At 40.9% G+C, this 19,924-nt stretch overlaps 1 protein-coding gene across 3 annotated transcripts in view; it reads right to left on the reverse strand.

The window, feature by feature from the left end:
• sestd1 (SEC14 and spectrin domains 1) overlaps positions 1–19,616 on the reverse strand; it is a 129,094-nt gene extending 109,478 nt beyond the window's left edge. Inside the window, exons 1-3 of one of the 3 annotated variants that reach the window (XM_067987654.1) lie at positions 19,475–19,616; positions 11,147–11,212; positions 7,985–8,076 (exon numbers count right to left, since the gene is read on the reverse strand). In XM_067987654.1, coding sequence (XP_067843755.1) covers positions 7,985–8,039 — 55 coding nt within the window. In that variant the 5' untranslated portion in view covers positions 8,040–8,076; positions 11,147–11,212; positions 19,475–19,616. Of the gene's footprint in view, positions 1–7,984; positions 8,077–11,146; positions 11,213–19,125; positions 19,396–19,474 lie in introns of those variants that run through there. The other 2 variants (XM_067987655.1, XM_067987653.1) reach the window with 2 other exon arrangements.
• Positions 19,617–19,924: the final 308 nt, after the last annotated feature.

Raw genomic sequence — 19,924 nt, forward strand, 5'->3', positions numbered from 1 at the left:
CCTTCCTCCCCACCTTTGCCTGGCTTTGTACTGGCTTAAAAACTGTTAAATCTTTAACTTCCTCCAGTTCTGATGGAAGGTCATCAACCTGAAATGTTAACTGTTTCTTTCTCCACACAAAATGAAAGATACTGGTTGAATTATCAACAGGATTTTCAAAAGGCCTTCGATAAGGTACCGCATTGTAGACTCATGACTAAAGTCAGAGCATGTGGAGTCAGGTGACAAGTAGCAGAATGGATAGCAAGCTGGCTACAAAACAGGAGAGAGAGAGTAGGGGTTAAAGGTAGTTATTCAGACTGGCAAAAGGTGGGAAGTGGTGTTGGGCCCACTGTTGTTCACCATATACATAAACGATTTGGACACGGGACTCGGAAGTAAATTTCAAAATTTGTGTACGACACCAAATTGGGGGGTATAGTTAATACTGAGGAGGACTGCGACAAAATACCGGACGACATTAATAAACTTGCAGAATGGGCATGTAACTGGCAAATTAATTTCAATATAGATTAAGTGAGGTATTACATTTTAGTAGGAAGAATAAGGGAGCCACATACTGCATGGATAATAAGAGTCTAAATGGGGTAGAGAAGCAGAGGGATCTGGGGGTACAGATACACAAATCACTAAAAGTAGCGAAACAGGTTATTAAGGCCATAAAAAAAGCAAACCAAGCACTGGGGTTCATTTCTAGAGGGATAGAATTGAAAAACAGAGAAGTTTAGAACCTTAGTTAGACAACACTTGGAATACTGTGAACAGTTCTAGTCTCCATATTATAAAAAGGGTACAGAGGCACTGAAGAAGCTGCAAAAAAGATTTACTAGGATGATACCAGAACTGAGAGGTTATATCTATCAGGAAAAATTGAGCAGGCTGGGGCGCTTTTCTCTAGAAAAGAGAAGACTGAGGGGTGACTTGATAGAGTCCTTTAAGATTATGAAACGGTTTGATAAGGTGGACGTAGAGAAGATGTTTCCACTTGCGGGGGAGACCAGAACTAGGGGCCATAAATATAAGAAAGCACTAATAAATCCAATAGGGAATTCAGGAGGAACTTCTTTACCCAGAAGGCCTTCGATAAGGTACCGCATTGTAAGAACCTTGGTTAGACAACACTTGGAATACTGTAAGAATGTGGAACTCGCTACCACAAGGAGTAGTTGAGGCAACTAACATAGATGCTTTGAAGGGGAAGCTGGATAAACACATGAGGGAGAAAAGAATAGAAGGATATGCTGATAGGGTTAGATGAAGCAGGAAGGGAGGAGGTTCATGTGAAGCATAAATACCAGCATGGACCTGTTGGGCCGAATGTCCTGTTTTTGTGCTGAATAATCTATGTAACAGTTGTTGTAACTTTAACTCAAAACTAGTTTGATATTTTAGGACATCTGTTGTGAGAGGTGACTAATTCAGCATTAGCATTTCAAATTATGCAACTAGGTCACCTATTAGTATGGTAAATGCAATTATAATTAAATATGTTCAGCACTTATGACTAGTTTGTTGCTAATGTGTTAAATAATTTGCAGCAAATTGCCTGATTTTTTTTGCGGGTGGGGGGGGGGGGGGGGGGGGGGGGAGGAGGATGCACGATTTTGTCTATCTGTCTCGGAAAGAAACAAACATTCTAAAATGAATTAAGAAATAATGCTATAAACTGGCGATTTATGTGGGAAAACTTAACCACATTCATTGCGGATTCCGTTAAAAGCTCAAAGATTTTTAAAAAAATATTACCCATACAAGAATGTGTTGGTTCTCTATGTTATTCCGTGGATAAAATGTGGCAATTAATGTAACTCTTTAACGTAACAAAAAATCCCAAAGCTCTTTATATTCTTGCTCAGGCTTGACTCCCAACTGTAAAGTAAATTATAGGCAGTGGTCAAAGAGGTACATTTTAAGGAGGCATTTGGAGGAGGGAAGAGACGTAGCAAGGCAATGGGCTTTAACAAAAATAAAGAGAGTTCTAGAGTGTGCTGGCATGTTGGCTCTACAGCCAACGGTAGAGTGGGGCGAGAAAGGAAAATGCACAATACGTCAGAGTTAGAAAAGCAGATGGTGCAAGAGGAAAGTAGGGCCGGAGACGGTTACAAAGTTGGGTAGAAACAAGTCTGTGATGGGATTTGTAAACAAGGGCAAAGATTTTGACGTCAATACATTGAGGGACAAGGGACCACTGCAACTTGGTAACAAGAGGGACAAGATGCAGGTGGGGGAATTCTGAATGAGTTGGAGTTTATGGAGGGCAGAGTTTAGGTGAACAGCTGGGATGGCCTTGAAATAGACTGAAGGTGACAAAGGCGGAACTGAAGATTTCAGCAGCACTGTGGTGACCTAAGGATAGACGGGGTAATATTTCGGAGGTGAAAGTAGGCTATCTTGATGATCAATAAGCTATTGGGTTTGAAACTGAAGTTGCACAATTATCAGGTTTAGCTTGAGCAGGCATCAAGGAAGGGGGATGGGATTAGGGGTTTAGGTTGAAGTTTCTAGTAGGAGCCAAATAGCATGGTTTAGATATTGCTAGTGTGTAGATCTTGCTAGTGTTGAGCCACAAGAAGCTCTTGTTGAGGACAAGTGAGGATAGAATGTCAGGGAAGCTGGAGGAGAGGTCAGATGGAATTTAGGTGCAGGTTAAAGTCACTAAGGATTGAGTGAGTAATAGAGAAGAAATTGTTCTGAGGAAAATACCAGGGACTTCAGAGGGTAGGAGATAAAGAGAGCCAAGTCGGGTGGTAAAGTGTGAGGCGCTTAAATGAGAAAGAGCTGGAGGAGAAAGAAGACAGATTGAAGTGCAACCTGGAAATGGGACCCAAGCTGCCTCCACTGCAGTTTGGGTTGGGAATGTGTAGAAGTGTAGCCAGGCTTTTGTCAGGCCCAGGTTATCAAAGAAATCAGGATGAGTTCATAGATCGGGAGGTCCCTATTTTAGAACGGAGTGGACATTCTGTAGAGTCACCTGCAGTGAACTGGTAGTGGAAGACCCTATGCAGGCATCAGTGGGAGGGGCAAGTGGTAGGAGGAACAGGGAGAAGATGAGAGAAGTTTACCCCCAGGGAAGCGTGTGGGAGAGAGGAGACCTTGTTATTGTGCTGATATGAAGGAACAGTCCTCAAATTATCTTCTGAGAGGAGGCTGGCACTTTCAAGCTCCAGAAAATGGAAATTAGCAGTAACACAGATTGGGTCTAAAAGCAGGAAGTTAACAGGTACGAGGGGAGGGTGGAATGTCCTTTCTGGTGACTGGATGGTAAGGAATTAGAGATCCACTCCAGAACCTTGCAGGGAAGTGTGCCATGTGATCTCAATCTTGCAAAGCAATTTAGGAAATAGTTCTCTGATTCCACTCCATGCAGAGAATTATATTAAGGATTTAAGCTCCCAGTTTTGTGACCTCATCAGCAAGAGTGGGCCTACCCTTCCTCTGAATTTTTTTTTAAAAAACACAAAGATGCAAATTTTTATTGTTGAAATAAAATTAACACAGGAATTCAAAGGCGTTAAAGATCAGGCAAGTCAGGAAAGAACAATGAATTTTATTTACAATGCCATTCAACCCTACTGCACAGATTAAGATCTATCTTTAGTATGCAGGAAGTGAACAAGGAACAAGCATATGGTACCTCTGGGAACATTTCTTTGTTTTTACTTAACTGGATTTAATTTTTCCTGGTAGACTCAATGCCAATAACAGTCTTTTATATGAAAGAACGACAAGCAAGTTGTCAATTTTGTGTGATCTGTAAACTTTGTAAAATGTTCCAACAAATTTATTTGCACAGTTTGCAACTTCACTTTGGTCTTTTGAAAAAAAAGATAAATCAAGAAAACGGTACTAAGTTTGTTGCTAATCCAAAGAGCTTTCCTACACCAACAAGCTAGGTTAGCTGGCTAACTGTGTTTTTTTCAAAGTCATGGCAAACTATTAGTAGAAGGGCAGTCTTCATCAGCACTTTTTGTTAAAAAGGTTGAAAGTTCACTGGGCAAACTAAAGTGTAAACAAAAATTAGTATTTTAACATGCATAAACCTAAAGTTACAGATAAATAAAAGGTTAGGAAAGGGAGGTCCTACTCCTTGTATCATCTGTTACTGTCCATTGGCTCGACACCATTTCCTTTCCCACACTGTGAAAACAACACAACCTAACTTAAAAATTTAAAATATAAAAAAAATACAAATTTTGGAAATCAAATAAAATAGAAAATCTTGGAAAAACACAGATCAGACAACATCTGCAAAGCGAAAACAAACAGGGTATGATGTTTCAGGTGTGCTTTATAAAGAGTGCACACCCGCAACATCATAACCTGTCTTTTTTTTCCCCTCTTCACAGATGCAGTCTGACCTGCTATGCATTTCCAGTATTTTCTATTTTGCCACCATCGAACTGCTGAAGGCCCTAGATCAACATCTACAACCAAGTAGGATGCTGACCTGTACTGCCACATTAGAGCCAGGTGCTGATATCAGGGAGTTAATGACAAGGAGGTAATGATGAAAATTTCTCTGAGCAGATAAGAGGTCTTTTAACAAATTTGTCCCTAAATCATTTTGCATGGTTGCTATTTAGTGTTTGGTCATAACCATTTTTTCTTATTCGTTCATGGGATGTGGGTGTCGCTGGCGAGGCCAGCATTTATTGCCCATCCCCGATTGCCCTTGAGAAGGTGGTGGTGAGCCGCCTTCTTGAACCGCTGCAATCCGTGTAGTGAAGGCTCTCCCAGTGCTGTCAGGTAGGGAGCTCCAGGATTTTGACCCAGCGACAATGAAGGAACAGCGATGTTTTTCCAAGTCGGAATGGTGTGTGACTTGGAGGGGAACGTGCAGGTGGTGTTGTTCCCATGTGCCTGCTGCTCTTGTCCTTCTAGGTGGTAGAGGTTGCGGGTTTGGGAGGTGCTGTCGAAGAGGCCTTGGCGAGTTGCTGCTGTGCATCCTGTAGATGATACACACTGAAGCCATAGTGCGCCAGTGGTGAAGGGAGTGAATGTTTAGGGTGCCAATCAAGCGGGCTGCTTTGTCCTGGATGGTGTCGAGCTTCTTGAGTGTTGTTGGAGCTGCACTCATCCAAGCAAGTGGAGAGTATTCCATCACACTCCTGACTTGTGCCTTGTAGATGGTGGAAAGGCTTTGGGGAGTTAGGAGGTGAGTCACTCGCCACAGAATACCCAACCTCTGACCTGCTCTTGTAACCACAGTATTTATGTGGCTGGTCCAGTTAAGTTTCTGGTCAATGGTGACCTCCAGGATGTTGATGGTGGGGGATTCGGCAATGGTAATGCCGTTGAATGTCAGGGGGAGGTGGTTAGACTCTCTCTTGAAGGAGATGGTCATTGCCTGGCACGAATGTTACTTGCTTCTTATCAGCCCAAGCCTGGATGTTGTCCAGGTCTTGCTGCATGCGGGCACGGACTGCTTCATTATCTGAATGGAACTGAACACCATGCAATCATCAGCGAACATCCCCATTTCTGACCTTATGATGGAGGGAAGGTCATTGATGAAGCAGCTGAAGATGGTTGGGCGTAAGACACTGCCCTGAGGAACTCTTACAGCAATGTCCTGGGGCTGAGATGATTGGCCTCCAACAACCACTACTATCTTCATTGTGCTAGGTATGACTCCAGCCAATGGAGAGTTTTCCCTGATTCCCATTGACTTCAATTTTACTAGGGCTCCTTGGTGCCACACTCGGTCAAATGCTCCCTTGATGTCAAGGGCAGTCACTCTCACCTCTGGAATTCAGCTCTTTTGTCCATGTTTGGACCAAGGCTGTAATGAGGTCTGGAGCCGAGTGGTCCTGGCGGAACCCAAACTGAGCATCGGTCAACAGGTTATTGGTAAGTGCCGCTTGATAGCACTGTCGACGACACCTTCCGTCACTTTGCTGATGATTGAGAGTAGACTGATGGGGCGGTAATTGGCCGGATTGGATTTGTCCTGCTTTTTGTGGACAGGACATACCTGGGCAATTTTCCACATTGTCGGGTAGATGCCAGTGTTGTAGCTGTACTGGAACAGTTTGGCTAGAGGCGCGGCTAGTTCTGGAGCACAAGTCTTCAGCACTACAGCAGGGATGTTGTCGGGGCTCATAGCCTTTGCTGTATCTAGTGCACTCAGCCGTTTCTTGATATCACGTGGAGTGAATCGAATTGGCTGAAGACTGGCTCCGTGATGGTAGGGATATTGGGAGGAGGCCGAGATGGATCAACCACTCGGCACTTCTGGCTGAAGATGGTTGCAAACACTTCAGCCTTGTCTTTTGCACTCACGTTCTCGACTGCGCCATCATTGAGGATGGGGATGTTTACAGAGCCTCCTCCTCCCCTTAGTTGTTTAATTGTCCTCCACCATTCACGGATAAACATCCACAGCTCCCACCAATAAAAAAAGCATTTAAAGTGCTGTATACACACAAGTTCAGCAACCACAAAAATTGTTGGCTTATTTTATAATTATCTCATTATAAAATGGTTGATTTTGAATGTTTCTTTGAAAGTGACATTGACATAAGTGCTGAAACCCCTTTATGGACACATAGATGACATTTGTGACTCCTGTGGAAATCTTGCCACTCAGTTAAAGGGTAGTGCCTTTTCATGGTTTTGTTGGCAAATCTGTTAAATTGCTGCGTGAGAGAACACCACATTTATGATTTGTTTAATGCATTTGTGCACAGCTGTTTGGTTTATGTTAGATGTCCTGAGCGGCAGCCTGGAATGACCCCATGGCGGTGGTGACCTCTATAGCCACCAGCAGAGGAGTGCGGGCTGCAGGTCCTCTTACAGCATGTGGCATAACTGACAGCTTCTTTTATAAAGTGAAGGTTCTGTTTGCACTATTCCTTCAATCAATTGCACATAGGAGCACCTCTGCTGCATACTCTGCAGATGGGCATCATGCATCTGCAATGTAGCCTAACCTTGCCTGGAAACATTACTCTTCATTGTCTTCTTTCAAGAAGAAAGGGGAATCCCCAGTTCCCGTTGTATCCTGTCTGAGGGGATGGAGTCGGGAGGGGAAATGGCAGCCCCCCAGCAAAAGGCACAAAGACAGATGGCAAAGCAGTTGTCAGGAAGAAAAAGAATTGGCCATAATCAATGAAGAAAGATTCTGCAAAGCTTTTAATTATCTGTGCTTGGCTTTTGGGGCTAGCGCCAACGCACTATGCTGCCATAATTTTCTAGTGGATGGTGGTGCCCACCGTAAAATGGGTGTACAAATTTAAATGAAGCTGTAATGACGCGGCATTATAAATCCCAATTTCTGACAATTCTTCGCGATCAACAGCAAGCATAATGGTATCAAATGTTTATGTTAGATGTCTCAACTGGCCCCCTAGAGTCATTCCAGGATACCATTATGCTTACTACTGATCACAAAGAAATGACAGAAATTGGGATTTATAATGCCACGTCATTAAAGCTTCATTTAAATTTGTACGCCCATTTTACGGTGGGCACCACCATCCACCAGAAATTATGGCAGAAAAGTGGGTTGGCGCTAGCCCCATTTTCCACCCAAAGATCAGACAGCATAGGTTTCAAGTTTTGGGCTGCCAAATAAAGTGATAACAGGAAACCTCTAATTATAATCATATGCTAGACACAACTGGATTGATTGAAAATAAAATGACCAATGTTACCTCAGTGTTAGCATTACATTTTCTGATACCTACTCAAGAATTTTAACCCAAGTGACCACAACAGGGAAATGCTGATTAGCAAAGAAAGACACCAGTAACGTACATATCCACAATTTCTTCACAATCCTACCCTGCTATACACCCATTAATACTATTCAAAATACAAAGGCAAAAGAGTATACAATGACAACCATGAGGTAGGATTAGAGTATTATCAATTAAATAGATCAGTGAATAGGTTAACAATGCTATATCAGGAACACAGAGCAATCGTTCTTAAAACTCTACACAGCACGTGCAACCATCATGTAATACAGACAATACTGTACCTGAGAGAAAGGCTAGCCTTTTCTTCAGTATAGGCAACATACTTGTGGCTTCCATTTTTTCAGAACTAGAATGGTCAGAAAGGTCTACAATTCTGCAAGATAAACATTCAATGAGTCAGCATCTTATACCTAACACATTAGATTTACAATATAAACCTTAGATTAGCCATCTAGCCCAGACAGTATATTAGTGTAACAATTACTAATCTAGCAATGTTACTGCCACCAACTTATAGAAATGAACTCTGGCCGTTTTAGTAAAACAAAAATAAACCAGGTCAGGCTTATCTTTGAATTAAGCCTGGTTTGGGTCAATCAAGGTGCGGAGGCTGAATATCACATCCCTCTTGCTGCCTCCAGGCCATCTCCCAAGCTTTGTGTATTACATCTCTATAGCTGACTAGAAATTTGGTACCAGGAACTCCTCTGATACAGCATGGTGAGTAGCACAATTCACCATAAAGTGCAAGCAAATTGTCATTATCTTCCTGACCACAGCAAGAACACACATCATATCCCATTCAATAGTGGTTTTGCCAGTTGGAAGTGAAGAACTTCAGCAGCAGCAGCTGCTTACCACTCTGCAACTCAATTCAAGAGAACCAAACCTTGGATATATGAGAATGTATTTGCCTCCAACTAATGACTTTCAGCAGCTGTCATGTCAAGCCTCAGTTTCCTCAAGCTATATGATGGACAACTGCCTTCACATGGTACAATGACCCATACAGAACAGTTTGCGATGTGACAGTCTAGACTTGATATTCGTGTCAAGCATGGAATGGAATGGATGAGTGTTTCAGTCCAATACAATGCATCACACTTACTCATCCCTAACTGCTTAGCCTAGGTCCACAAATAAGGGGTTTTGCCAAAAAGACAAAGAGGTTTTGCCCACCATGAGGCTGACTGCTCTTGCAGGCTACGGACTGACAGCTGTGTGTAGGTCAGAACCTTCCCTCCAACTGCTTCCTTTTTTGGGCATAAATCCACCCCTTAGCTTGGTCCTCGATTTAATATATGGGTTGAAGGAAGGCATTCCATTCCATGTCTAGAAATTCCAAACTTTGAAGAACTAAGCAAATATAAAATGAAAATGCTGAAAAGTTAAAACAAAAATAGAAATGCTTGAAATTCACAGCAGGTTTGTCTGCATCCATAAAGAGAATGCTTTGGGTGCAATCAGACAATTATGAAAAAGGGTTTTACCCAAAATGTTAACCAGTGTCATGTTTCAGAATTTTTTGACCACTTTTTCACAGAATTAATTTGGAAAAAAAGAGTTACTTTAAAGGTTGTATTTTAAAATATAGCATATGCATACAAGTTAAAAATGGGGTCTTGAGATGAAGGTCGATAAGATGCTAATGAGCTAGCAATAATGTTATTTCCTCATGGAGTGTAAATTATAAGCAATTCGTTAGCTTGTCTTGGGAATCGATTAATACCTCATAATAACTGTTGTGTTGGGGAGTCACTGGTCCCAGACGCTTGGCAGGTGACCTGGAAGGCCTTCCCTTTATGGTTATGAACACACAAAGACAGTTAAGCAGCAAAGGTTGGAGAGCAGGAGAAAATGGTCGGAAGTCATCTTGATTAAGTCATGTCGTAATTGACTTGCTGACATGGGGAAGTATTGTGCATTCTCAATTTTGTCTTATTACACAAATATAAGTTAAGTTGCACTGTTTGAATTAAGTGAATCCAATCGTAACTACAATTCTGTATGTTCACCTTACTGTAAAATAAAACAGCTCATCGATTCATTACCAGGCCTCATTTCAGCAAGTGTTTTCTCAGTCCGCCTTTGGAGAGATTGAAGTCGTACATACATGACACAAATATGTACTTCAGATCACAAGGGCGTTTTGCTGTTACACTCGCGAGTTACAATATTGTACAAGTAGGCTGTGCGAGTCAAATCCCATAAAAGAAAGACACTCAGGCTGTTTACAGGAGCAAGTGAACCAGAGAAGATATCTATGGCAAACCTGAATTTGTAACAAGCAGTCTTTTCGCATTGCAGGTGCTATGCATTTCCTATTTTTATTTACATGAAGAATTGTTTGGCGACATATATGGAAAGCTTAATCGGCATTCGGATTTCATTTTTTTTTTTAAGTTCACTCGGGATCTGGTCATCACTGGCAAGGCTGGCATTTATTGTCCACCCTTAACAACTGAGTGTCTTGCTATGCCACTTCAGAGGGCGTTAACAAGTCAACCACGTTGGTGGGGGAATGGAGTCACATATAGGCCAGACCGCTAAGGACAGCAGATTTCCTTCCCTAAAAGACATTAGTGAACCAGTTTGGTTTTTACAACAATCCGACAGCTTCATGGTCACCTTTACTGATACCAGTTTGTTATTTCCAGATTTTTAAAACTGAATTCAAATTCTCAAACTGCCACAATGGGATTTGAACTCACGTTGTCTGGATTATTAGTTCAGGCCTCTGGGTTTACTAGTCCAGTCACATAACCACTACACCACCGTACCCCATATTTCATTGTCATTGAAGAAGAACAAGAAAGATGAGTGCACTTGCCCCTTCTCAGTAAAATACCAAAGAATGCATAGATACAGAAATGCATAAGCAATTGGGACAAATTCCCTTGTATCTTCCGAGCAATACCTTCAAGACACCCTCTTGAGCTGTGCAGAGAAATAATACCATATTTAGCTCATTGAACAAAGCATTAAGTGGACTATTTCCAGGGAATCCGCTAACAGGGCAAGAAGACATTCTATATGGGCCACCTTGCCTCACTGATTAGAGACAAGCTCAAAGTCGCCATCTATCCTTGCAGAGATTCTGGAGCCAGCCTACACATCCCAGACAAAATCCAAGATTCCAACATAAACGCTATAGTTTCATCTTCTTGAAATGAGAGCCACGTGAGGCACTAGGTCATTTGAGGTGTGCTACTGGCAAGGCTTACTTATTTGGAAAGGTAATACTCCTGCAGGTTTTGGAGGCAGGAAAAAGTGCACATTTAAGTTAAACTTATGCAGGACAATTCCTTTCAGAATTTATTTCAAGCAGGTAAAAAGGAAAATAAATGGGAAATTTAAACTAGATTGTTGACCCCTTTTCATGGAATTATTTTGTACTTCATACTCCTGAAATCTGTAGCCTTGAAAGAACTGTTATTACTTACTTGAAAGATTTCTGTTAGCAGATACATGGTCCAATGGTCTCTCAAAATTCTTCATAAGTCCATGTCCTAAAAAAGAAAATACAATAATAAAGCTGTGTCTCCAATGGCAAACTGGGAAGGGGGAAGAGAGTGCAAACTGGGAAGTGGGCAAGGTCATGGATGAATTTGTAAACAATGGTGAGGATTCTGAAATCAATGCATTGGGGGATGGAAAGTCAGAGAAGGTTTGCAAGCAGAGGGACAATAGGTGACTGGAATTCGGTATAAGATAGGATAGGAACAGTAGAATTTTTGATGAGTTGGAGGTTATGTAGGATAGAGCCCAGGATACCATTAGAGAAGACTGCAAATGTATGGATGACAGTTTCAGTAGCGGGTGGTGGGGGGTGGGGGGTGGGGGGGTGGGGAAGATAGGAACAGAGGCGGGCATCGTACAGAATTTGTAGCGATGGATAAGATGTGGGGTTTGAAGCTCAGCTCACGGCTAAACAAGACACTAAGGTTGCGCACCATTTTCACCGTAAGCTAGCAGGATTAGCAATTTAACATTAGTCTTGAACAGAAAGTTACCACTTTATTTATCACTTAATGGATTTCTGCAATCTATATATAAAACATAATAAAAACAGTACGTCTAGCACACATATTCTGCCCTTCACACTTCTCCATTTCCTGTCCATCACATTCAAATTTCTGTGCCCTTCCGAATGTACAAAAACTCTCCAGGATCAGAAAAATACGAGAATGAGAATGCCTGCAGCCTCCGAATTGACTTTTCAACCACACTTTAAAAAAACACAAGCAAAGCCAAGGCTCTGACCTACAACCTGAATGGGAATTAAATTCAATGTTTACTTAACAGCAACTAGACTTCGTGGCCTTAAAAGCACAGCTCTTTTTTTTTAAAAAAAACAAAAACTGTAAATACCAATTTTCCACAATACAAAACATGTGAAGTTATGAAATTGTCAATGCATGGCCAATTCCATTATGCTCACAATAACTGAAATTCTATCCTGGATCAAAAATTGATTTATGGCATGGTGTTTGTCATTCAATAATACATTGTCTTAAATAATTATCAGGTAGAGCATTTATTAAGTTTATCAGACTAAATAAATATAACCGCAGGTCAAGCTCTTATCATACAACAAAATGGAAAACTTCCATCAAAAAGAGTACACACCAATGTACTTTTGATCAGACTTTAACCCCCTGCTACATAGAGTAAATTTTACTCCTTTACATAACAAAAGAGAACAGAAGTGAAAGAGTCAATTTTCTAATACAGCACTTATCCGACTACATAAAAGATTTATAAACAAAAAATAATGGTTTGGGCAAAAGATATTTTGTGTCTGCCAGTCACATTCAGCACAGGCTTCTTGGTCAAAACTGGCCAATTTTCAAAGTGCAAATTTGTCTTTCTCAAATAGCAAACTGGCCTGATAAATATTTAACTTAAATCAAGATCTACATGGTTTAAATGATATTGAAAACATGTTCTGAGTTTCCATGTGCGAATTTTTAAAAAATGTTTGGACTGAAGTGCCTACAAAGTGAAAATGTATTACTGTTTCAAAATTGCACAAATTTCTTGAGTGTGGGGGAGAATTAAAAGAAATGCATATTCAACCAGTAAACTATATTGTGCTGGGACAAGAGAATGACAAACATCATATGCACCAGCAGATCAAAGTTTCAGCTTTTGCTGGTATCTCTTTAAATGAAAACAGTGCCTGTCGCCAAAAATGGTTTGGTTTACAGTTTTCTCAGTTCTAAAATATCCCAGAATACTCCTTCCCCTCTACTTCTGGGGGGAAAATGCAGGAAAGCACTCTGTACCTATATGTGATCATATTGTACAACTGTCCCAAAATGTACTTGAGTTTCTCAAACTGTTTTGATTACCTTTACATTGATGTGTCTGAGTTATCGATAGAACATTAACATAAAAATGGATAGTTTTCCAGTTATTCAAACTTCTTTATTGCTAGAACTGTTGTCAAAGTATCTGTCCTAGCAAAACCAATGACACTGAGATTCTGCTGTGGAATATTAACTTACAAATGTTTAACATAGTCATCTGAAATTTCTTTCAATGTAGTGGTTGTATTAACCCACTTATTTTTACAGCAGATATCAGAATTTCAGACAAATTCATTAAATATTTGTTCGCTAGGTTCTTAGTGTAATTTTAGGCCTGATAAAATGATATGGAAAGAGAAAACTACAATATAGTAGCTACACTATTGTGTATTATGAATTCATCATATCAATGAAAAGCTGTTACAAACAAGCTGATGAAATTCTGGAATGAACCTTTATTTACAATTTAAAATCAGGCTTTTTTCACCAGGTATAACTCATTGGTGAGGCTGCATTTAGAATTTCAAGTTCCAGTTTTGCTACCCTTCCTGCAAAGGACATTGACATGCTAGAGAGGGATCAGAAAAGAGTGACAACAATGACTGTTGAACTATATGATTAAAGTTATGAGAAGAGATTTACAGAGCTGAATTTGGAAGTTAAAAGCTTAAGAGGGTTTTAAAAAAATGAAGATTAATGATAATGTGGATTGGTTAAATAATTAAAATTTCAATTGATCAAGGAAATAGGAGAAGATTAACAAGACTCAAAACAAGATCAGCGATTAAAACAAATTGATCCCCCCATCACTCCTCCCTTGGGTAAGAACATAAGAAACAGGAGCAGGAGTAGACCATACGGCCACTCAAGCCTGCTCTGCCATTCAATAGGATCATGGCTGATCTTCAGCCTCAACTTCACTTTCCTGGGAGAAACCCATATCCCTTGATTCCCATAGAGTCCAAAAATCTATCTATCTCAGCCTTGAATATACTCAACGACTCAGCATCCACAGCCCTCTGGGGTTGAGAATTCCAAAGATTCACAACCCTGAATGAAGAAATTCTTTCTCATCTCAGTCTTAAATGGTCAACCCCTTATCCTGAGACCATGCCTCCTAGTTCTAGACTCTCCAGCCAGAGGAAACAACCTCTCAGCATCTACCCTGTCAAGCCCCCTCAGAATCTTATGTGTTTCAATTAGATCACCTCTCATTCTTCTAAACTCCAGAGAGCATAAGCCCATTCTACTCAATCTCTCCTCATTGGACATATCTCTCATCCCAGGAATAAATCTAATAAACCTTTGTTGCACTGCCTCTAGGCAAGTATATCCTTCCTTAGACATGGAGACCAAAACGGTATACAGTACTCCAGGTGTACACCCCGGTACAGTTATAGCAAGACTTCCTTACTCTTGTACTTCAATCCCCTTGCAATAAAGGCCAATACGACATTTGCCTTCCTAATTGCTTGCTGTACCTGCATGTTAACTTTGTGTTTCTTGTACGAGGACACCCAAATCTCTCTGAACACCAACATTTAATAGTTTCTCACCATTTAAAAGATAATCTGTTTTTCTATTCTTCCTACCAAAGTGAATAACTTCACATTTCCCCACATTATACTCCATCTGCCACCTTCTTGCCTACTCACTTAACCTGTCTATATCACTTTTCAGCCTCTTTGTATCCTCCTCACAGCTTACAAAGCTAGATGGGAAAGTATCATCAGCAAATTTGGATACAATACACTCAGTCCCTTCATCCAAGTCATTAATATAAATTGTAAATAGCTGAGGCCCAAGCACTGATCCTTGCGGCACCCCACCAGTTACAGTCTGCCAACCTGAAAATGACCTGTTTATTCCTACTCTCCGTTTTCTGTCCGATAACCAATCTACTATTCATGCTAATATATTACCCCCAACCCCATGAGCCCTTATCTTGCGTAACAACCTTTTACGTGGCACTTTATTGAATGCGTTCTGAAAATCCAAATATACTCCATCCACTGGTTTCCCTTTATGTACCCTGCTAGTTACATCCTCAAAGAACTCTAATAAATGTCAAACATAATTTCCCTTTCATAAAACCATGTTGACTCTGCCTAATCATATTATGATTTTCCAAGTGCCCTGTTACCACTTCCTTAATAATGGATTCCCGCATTTTCCCAACGACTAACGTCAGGCTAACTGGCCCGTAGTTCCCTGTTTTCTCTCTCCCTCCTATCATGAATAGCGGTCTTACATTTGCTGTAGATATATACTTCCATACGTCAATTTATACTTTTCTTTTAAACAAAGCTGGATAATCACTAGCTTAAGAAAATGATTGAAGGCATTGACATAGACTATCAGATACTCTAAGGACACAATTAGACCTGTGCCGGCTGGCCGGATGCATACATATCGCAACTAATCAGGATCAGAATATAATTTGACATGTTAGATCAATATCTTGGATATTCCTACTCTATTATCTTATGGGATGAGGAAAAATTTCCAGATAACTTTACCTCCTTAATTTGTGATTGTAAGGTACATTCCACGATAAGTAAACAAGCTGTATGGAAGGATATTAAGTTGATAAGTCAAGTAGCCTTATTTAGGTATATATTTTCTTATGCAATCTTTGTCTAATATCCTATGATTACAACTACTTGCATTGTTTGCAGAAAAATAAAATTGCTTTTTGACAATGGCATAAGTTTCCACTGAAAAGTATCAGTATTGTCCAATACGTTAGCCACTAGCCACATGTGGCTAACTGGAAGTTCAGATGTGGCTAATTGCATTCTTGATTAGTAAGTAAAAAATGAGTAATGGACATCGTCGTCGGACATTCTCAGCGAGCACTCCGATGAAGTCAAAGTACTGCTCGCAACTGCTGGACAAAAACCTCGACGCTGCACTAAGATGTACTGGGTCTGATATGTTCATGACAGAATTTCACACTTTGGTGAAAGAGAAAGACTGCAAAGTTTCACACTGAATGGTGATTGATGTTTGTTAAGTAATTACACACTTCAGGTGTATTTACCTGTATCGTGTGCAAGACATTTTCTACTAAAATTAGTGCATGTGGCTAAAACAGTGTCGCCGTAGCCACACCTGCGGTTAGTCACATTCTATTGAAGATCACTGCTTTAAGTATTAGTTTGTCAACACACAATATTAAATGCTTTAAAATGATCATTTCCCACGTCCAGCTTCACCAGCTGAAGAACTATCCATTTTTCTTTTAAAGAAAAAATTTCCTAACAGTAAAATCAATATTTAAAAAGAGCTGGCTAGGATCCAAAAAAAATCAAAGATGGCTACCAACAGCCATAACTTTTATCTTCATTAATTGGTGCCAATCTAAATTCAGCTAAGACAGCAATTTTGCTTTCAATTTTCATTACAATAAAACGCGTCTGCTATCTTGTCATTTGTGTAGTCTTGCTCTGCATCTGAGAATTGTTGCCATGGTAACAACTACATTTGCTGATAATGGCAGGCTGTAGTCATTGATCTGGGGAATAAGGAATGTCACCAGAGAAATCCTCAAGAGATGTGCAGCATTAACTGAAACAAATTCAAACCATCTTTAAAAGGTGGAGCACCTATTTTTTTGGTCTTGTACAATAGTAGATAAGAACTTAGTTTTTGTGCAGTAGCTTCCTTAGGTTTCGACATATCTTAACAAATTGACTACTTCCACATATAATCCCTTTAGAAAAAACAGCTGTATTATGAAAGTATATTTGCTAAATACATTTCAGAATGCATTCAATACTGCCTCATATATAAATATGGAATTAAAGAAGTTTTCAAGTGTTCAACACTTCCAGGATCTTTGCAGCACTTCAAAAATAAAGAATCCATGGTAATACCTCATTACAGGTGCTAGACTACTTGGGATATGCCAACTCGCGTTCTTTGGGGCAACGACATTATGGGGCTATAGTGCTCAGTTACAAAACTCATGTTAGGACTAACTCCATAAGCAAAGTCACTGACTCATTGTTTTCAAGTGATGAAATCGCAGAGTTCAATTTCTAGAACACAGATTAAAAAAATACCTGAAGCCTATGAAAGACTAAAATTCATTATAAAACCACATTTAAAATAAAAGGCTTGCATTTAGAACGGGCAGAATAATGGGTTTTGCACCTGATTAAGACGACTGATTTAGTATCTTAAGTGATCTATCCCAGTGTCAATAGCTGCTTTTGTTGCACAATGCTAGCTTTCTATTCCTGCAGACATAAAGGTGTTTAATATTTGATATGTATTAAAGATGGTTGGCTATTGTGTGGAATCTTTGATAAAAATTAGTTTTAACCAGATCAGTTTTGCTTCTTTTCTAATATGCCTCAATGGGCACTAATAAGAAGTTTGTTACTGCTGAATTCAAAAGAAAATACAATTTAAAAACTGCAAAATTTTCCAATTTGTGGCAACTGCTGATTTTCAGGGGAAACAGTTTGACTCAAGAAACAATGTGCAGGAGTGAGAGAGAAAAGAAAAAAAGACGTGCATTTATATAGCGCCTTTCACAACCTCAGGATGTCCCAAAGTGCTTTACAGCCAACAAAGAACTTTTTGAAGTGTAGTCACTGTTGTAATTGGCACACAGCAAACTCCCACAAACAGCAATGAAATAAATGACCAGATCATCTGTTTTAAGTGTTGGTTCAGGGATAGATGTTGGCCAGGACACCAGGAGATCTCCCATGCTCTTCTTCAAATAGTGCGGTGGGATCTTTTCCGCCCACCTGAGAGAACAGATGGGGGCCTCGGTTTAACATCTCATCCGAAAGACAGCACAGCACTCCCTCAGTACTGCACAGAAGTGCCAGCCTAGATTGTGTTCTCAAGTCTCTGAAGTGGGGCTTGAACCCACAATCTTCTGACTCAGAGGCGAGAGGGCTACCACTGAGCCACAGCTGAAACCAAATGAACAGATAATAGATTTTTGGTGTTGACTATAGGAGGAATGTTGGCCAAAACACAATGAGAAATCCTTGCTCTTCTTCAAATAGTACCAAGGGATCTTGTATGTCCTCCTGATAAAGCAATTAATATTGAGGCCCTGTCTGCATCATCCAAAAGATTACACCTCCAACAACATACCACTCCTTCTCCACTGAAGTGTTAGATTAGATTATGTACTCAAGTGCATAGTGGATCTTGAAACAACAATCTTCTAACTCAGAGGTAAGTGTTACCAGATTGAGCCAAGGTGACACCCAAGTCTGATATGTGATCTAAGAAACTCTGAGGTACTCCAGGGCACCATTTACAACTGACTAGATAACCTGGATCATTGACTGGAACCTGGATGGAAAAAGCTGAGTGGGGGCCAGGAATCTGTTTACTCAACTCCAAATAACCCTGCAAGCTAATGCTCTAACAAGCAGCAGGAAACTTAGTGCTTTGTGTTGGTAACCTGTCTGCTTTTAGTTGGTTGAACTCCATGGCCATCATATTGGACATTTGGGAGCGACTAAACCATGGATTTCGACAACCTGCACCTAAATTGCCTGAGCTTAACTAAGTGGAGTGCATCTCCACATCCACTCACATTCCATATCAAGTATACAAACACTACTTATGTGGATTTCTCAGTAGTTTGGTTTAAAGTCTTTCATGGTGATGGGTTTACGCGGCAGGCACTCAAATGACCAAAAGAAAACGTCCAAACCTCATCAGCACAATGTTGTGAACATTATCTACTTTCTACCATTGCATTGACACCCAAAGTATTTATCTTTTAACAGAGGACAGCAATTTGGGACTTCAATAACAGCAGATACCGGTTCATTATGTGATTCTTTCCCAACCCACAGGAAGTACCCATCCTATCTTTTTTGAAAATGGCTGGACGACACATATCATAACGTACACCCTGCAGATCGACTCTCAGCATCAGGGCAGTTCTTTCAAACCGAGCGGAGTGAAAATCGCAGATTACAACTTCTTTTTTTAAAAAAAAAAAGACAAACAATTGTGTAAAAATAATATTCATAAGCGACAATCGCAGTGATTGGGGAAATAAGCACAGCGGGTCGCGAGGACCTAGCAGTGGGCGCTGCCACTGAACAAAGCTCCGTCCAACCCACCTCAGGCCTACTTTTCCCCTCCGTCCTCTCGAGCCTTCAGCCCAACAACCGCCGCAATCGAGATGAAAATTAAAAATTACCAACTCGCCCGCACGGCCGCTGCTAAAAGGGGCTTTTAAGGCCGGCTTCGCGGCCGAGAGGAGGAGGAGGAGGAGGAGAGGGCGGGCCGCCGGCTGCCCGGGGTAGACGCGCTCCTTTGTTGCCCGGGGATACTCGGTCTGTTCTCCCCCCTCCTCCTCCTCCTCCTCCTCCCTCTCTGCACCGCCCGGTTAATCACCGACAAAATCCCCGCACAAAGTTCCACACGACCGCGCAGGTGAATCAGCACGATCCCGCTGCGCCGGCTCACCTCAAGACACTGGCTGCACCCAACTCCCTGCCGCAGGTCCCGGTTCTCCCAGTCCGAGCTCCCACTGTCTCCGCAACTGATTTTTTTTTTGAATGCAAAAGAAAGCTGGACCCCCCCTCTGAGCACGAGCGGCTCACACACCAATGCACATAGAGCAGCAGCACTCTCACTGCAAGCAGTCTCAATTAAAGCTTTCCCCCACCCAGCGTTGTAACACAACGCAAATGAACGTCTTATTCAAAGATTAGTATTTCACGCACAACAAAGCAGAAGTTTCCACCATCCACTTTTCAATTCGGTACTGTATCATTTAGATCAATGAAACAGAGCAGGTTTACCGCATAAATAAATCTCACTACATCGGGGACAAATACTACCTGTAATTGAAGAAAAGGTTAAATTATAGAATGGTTACAGCGCAGGAGGCCATTCAGTCCATGGAACCCGTGC

The sequence above is a fragment of the Heptranchias perlo genome, chromosome 7, assembly GCF_035084215.1.
Source record: "Heptranchias perlo isolate sHepPer1 chromosome 7, sHepPer1.hap1, whole genome shotgun sequence".
NCBI lineage: Eukaryota > Metazoa > Chordata > Chondrichthyes > Hexanchiformes > Hexanchidae > Heptranchias > Heptranchias perlo.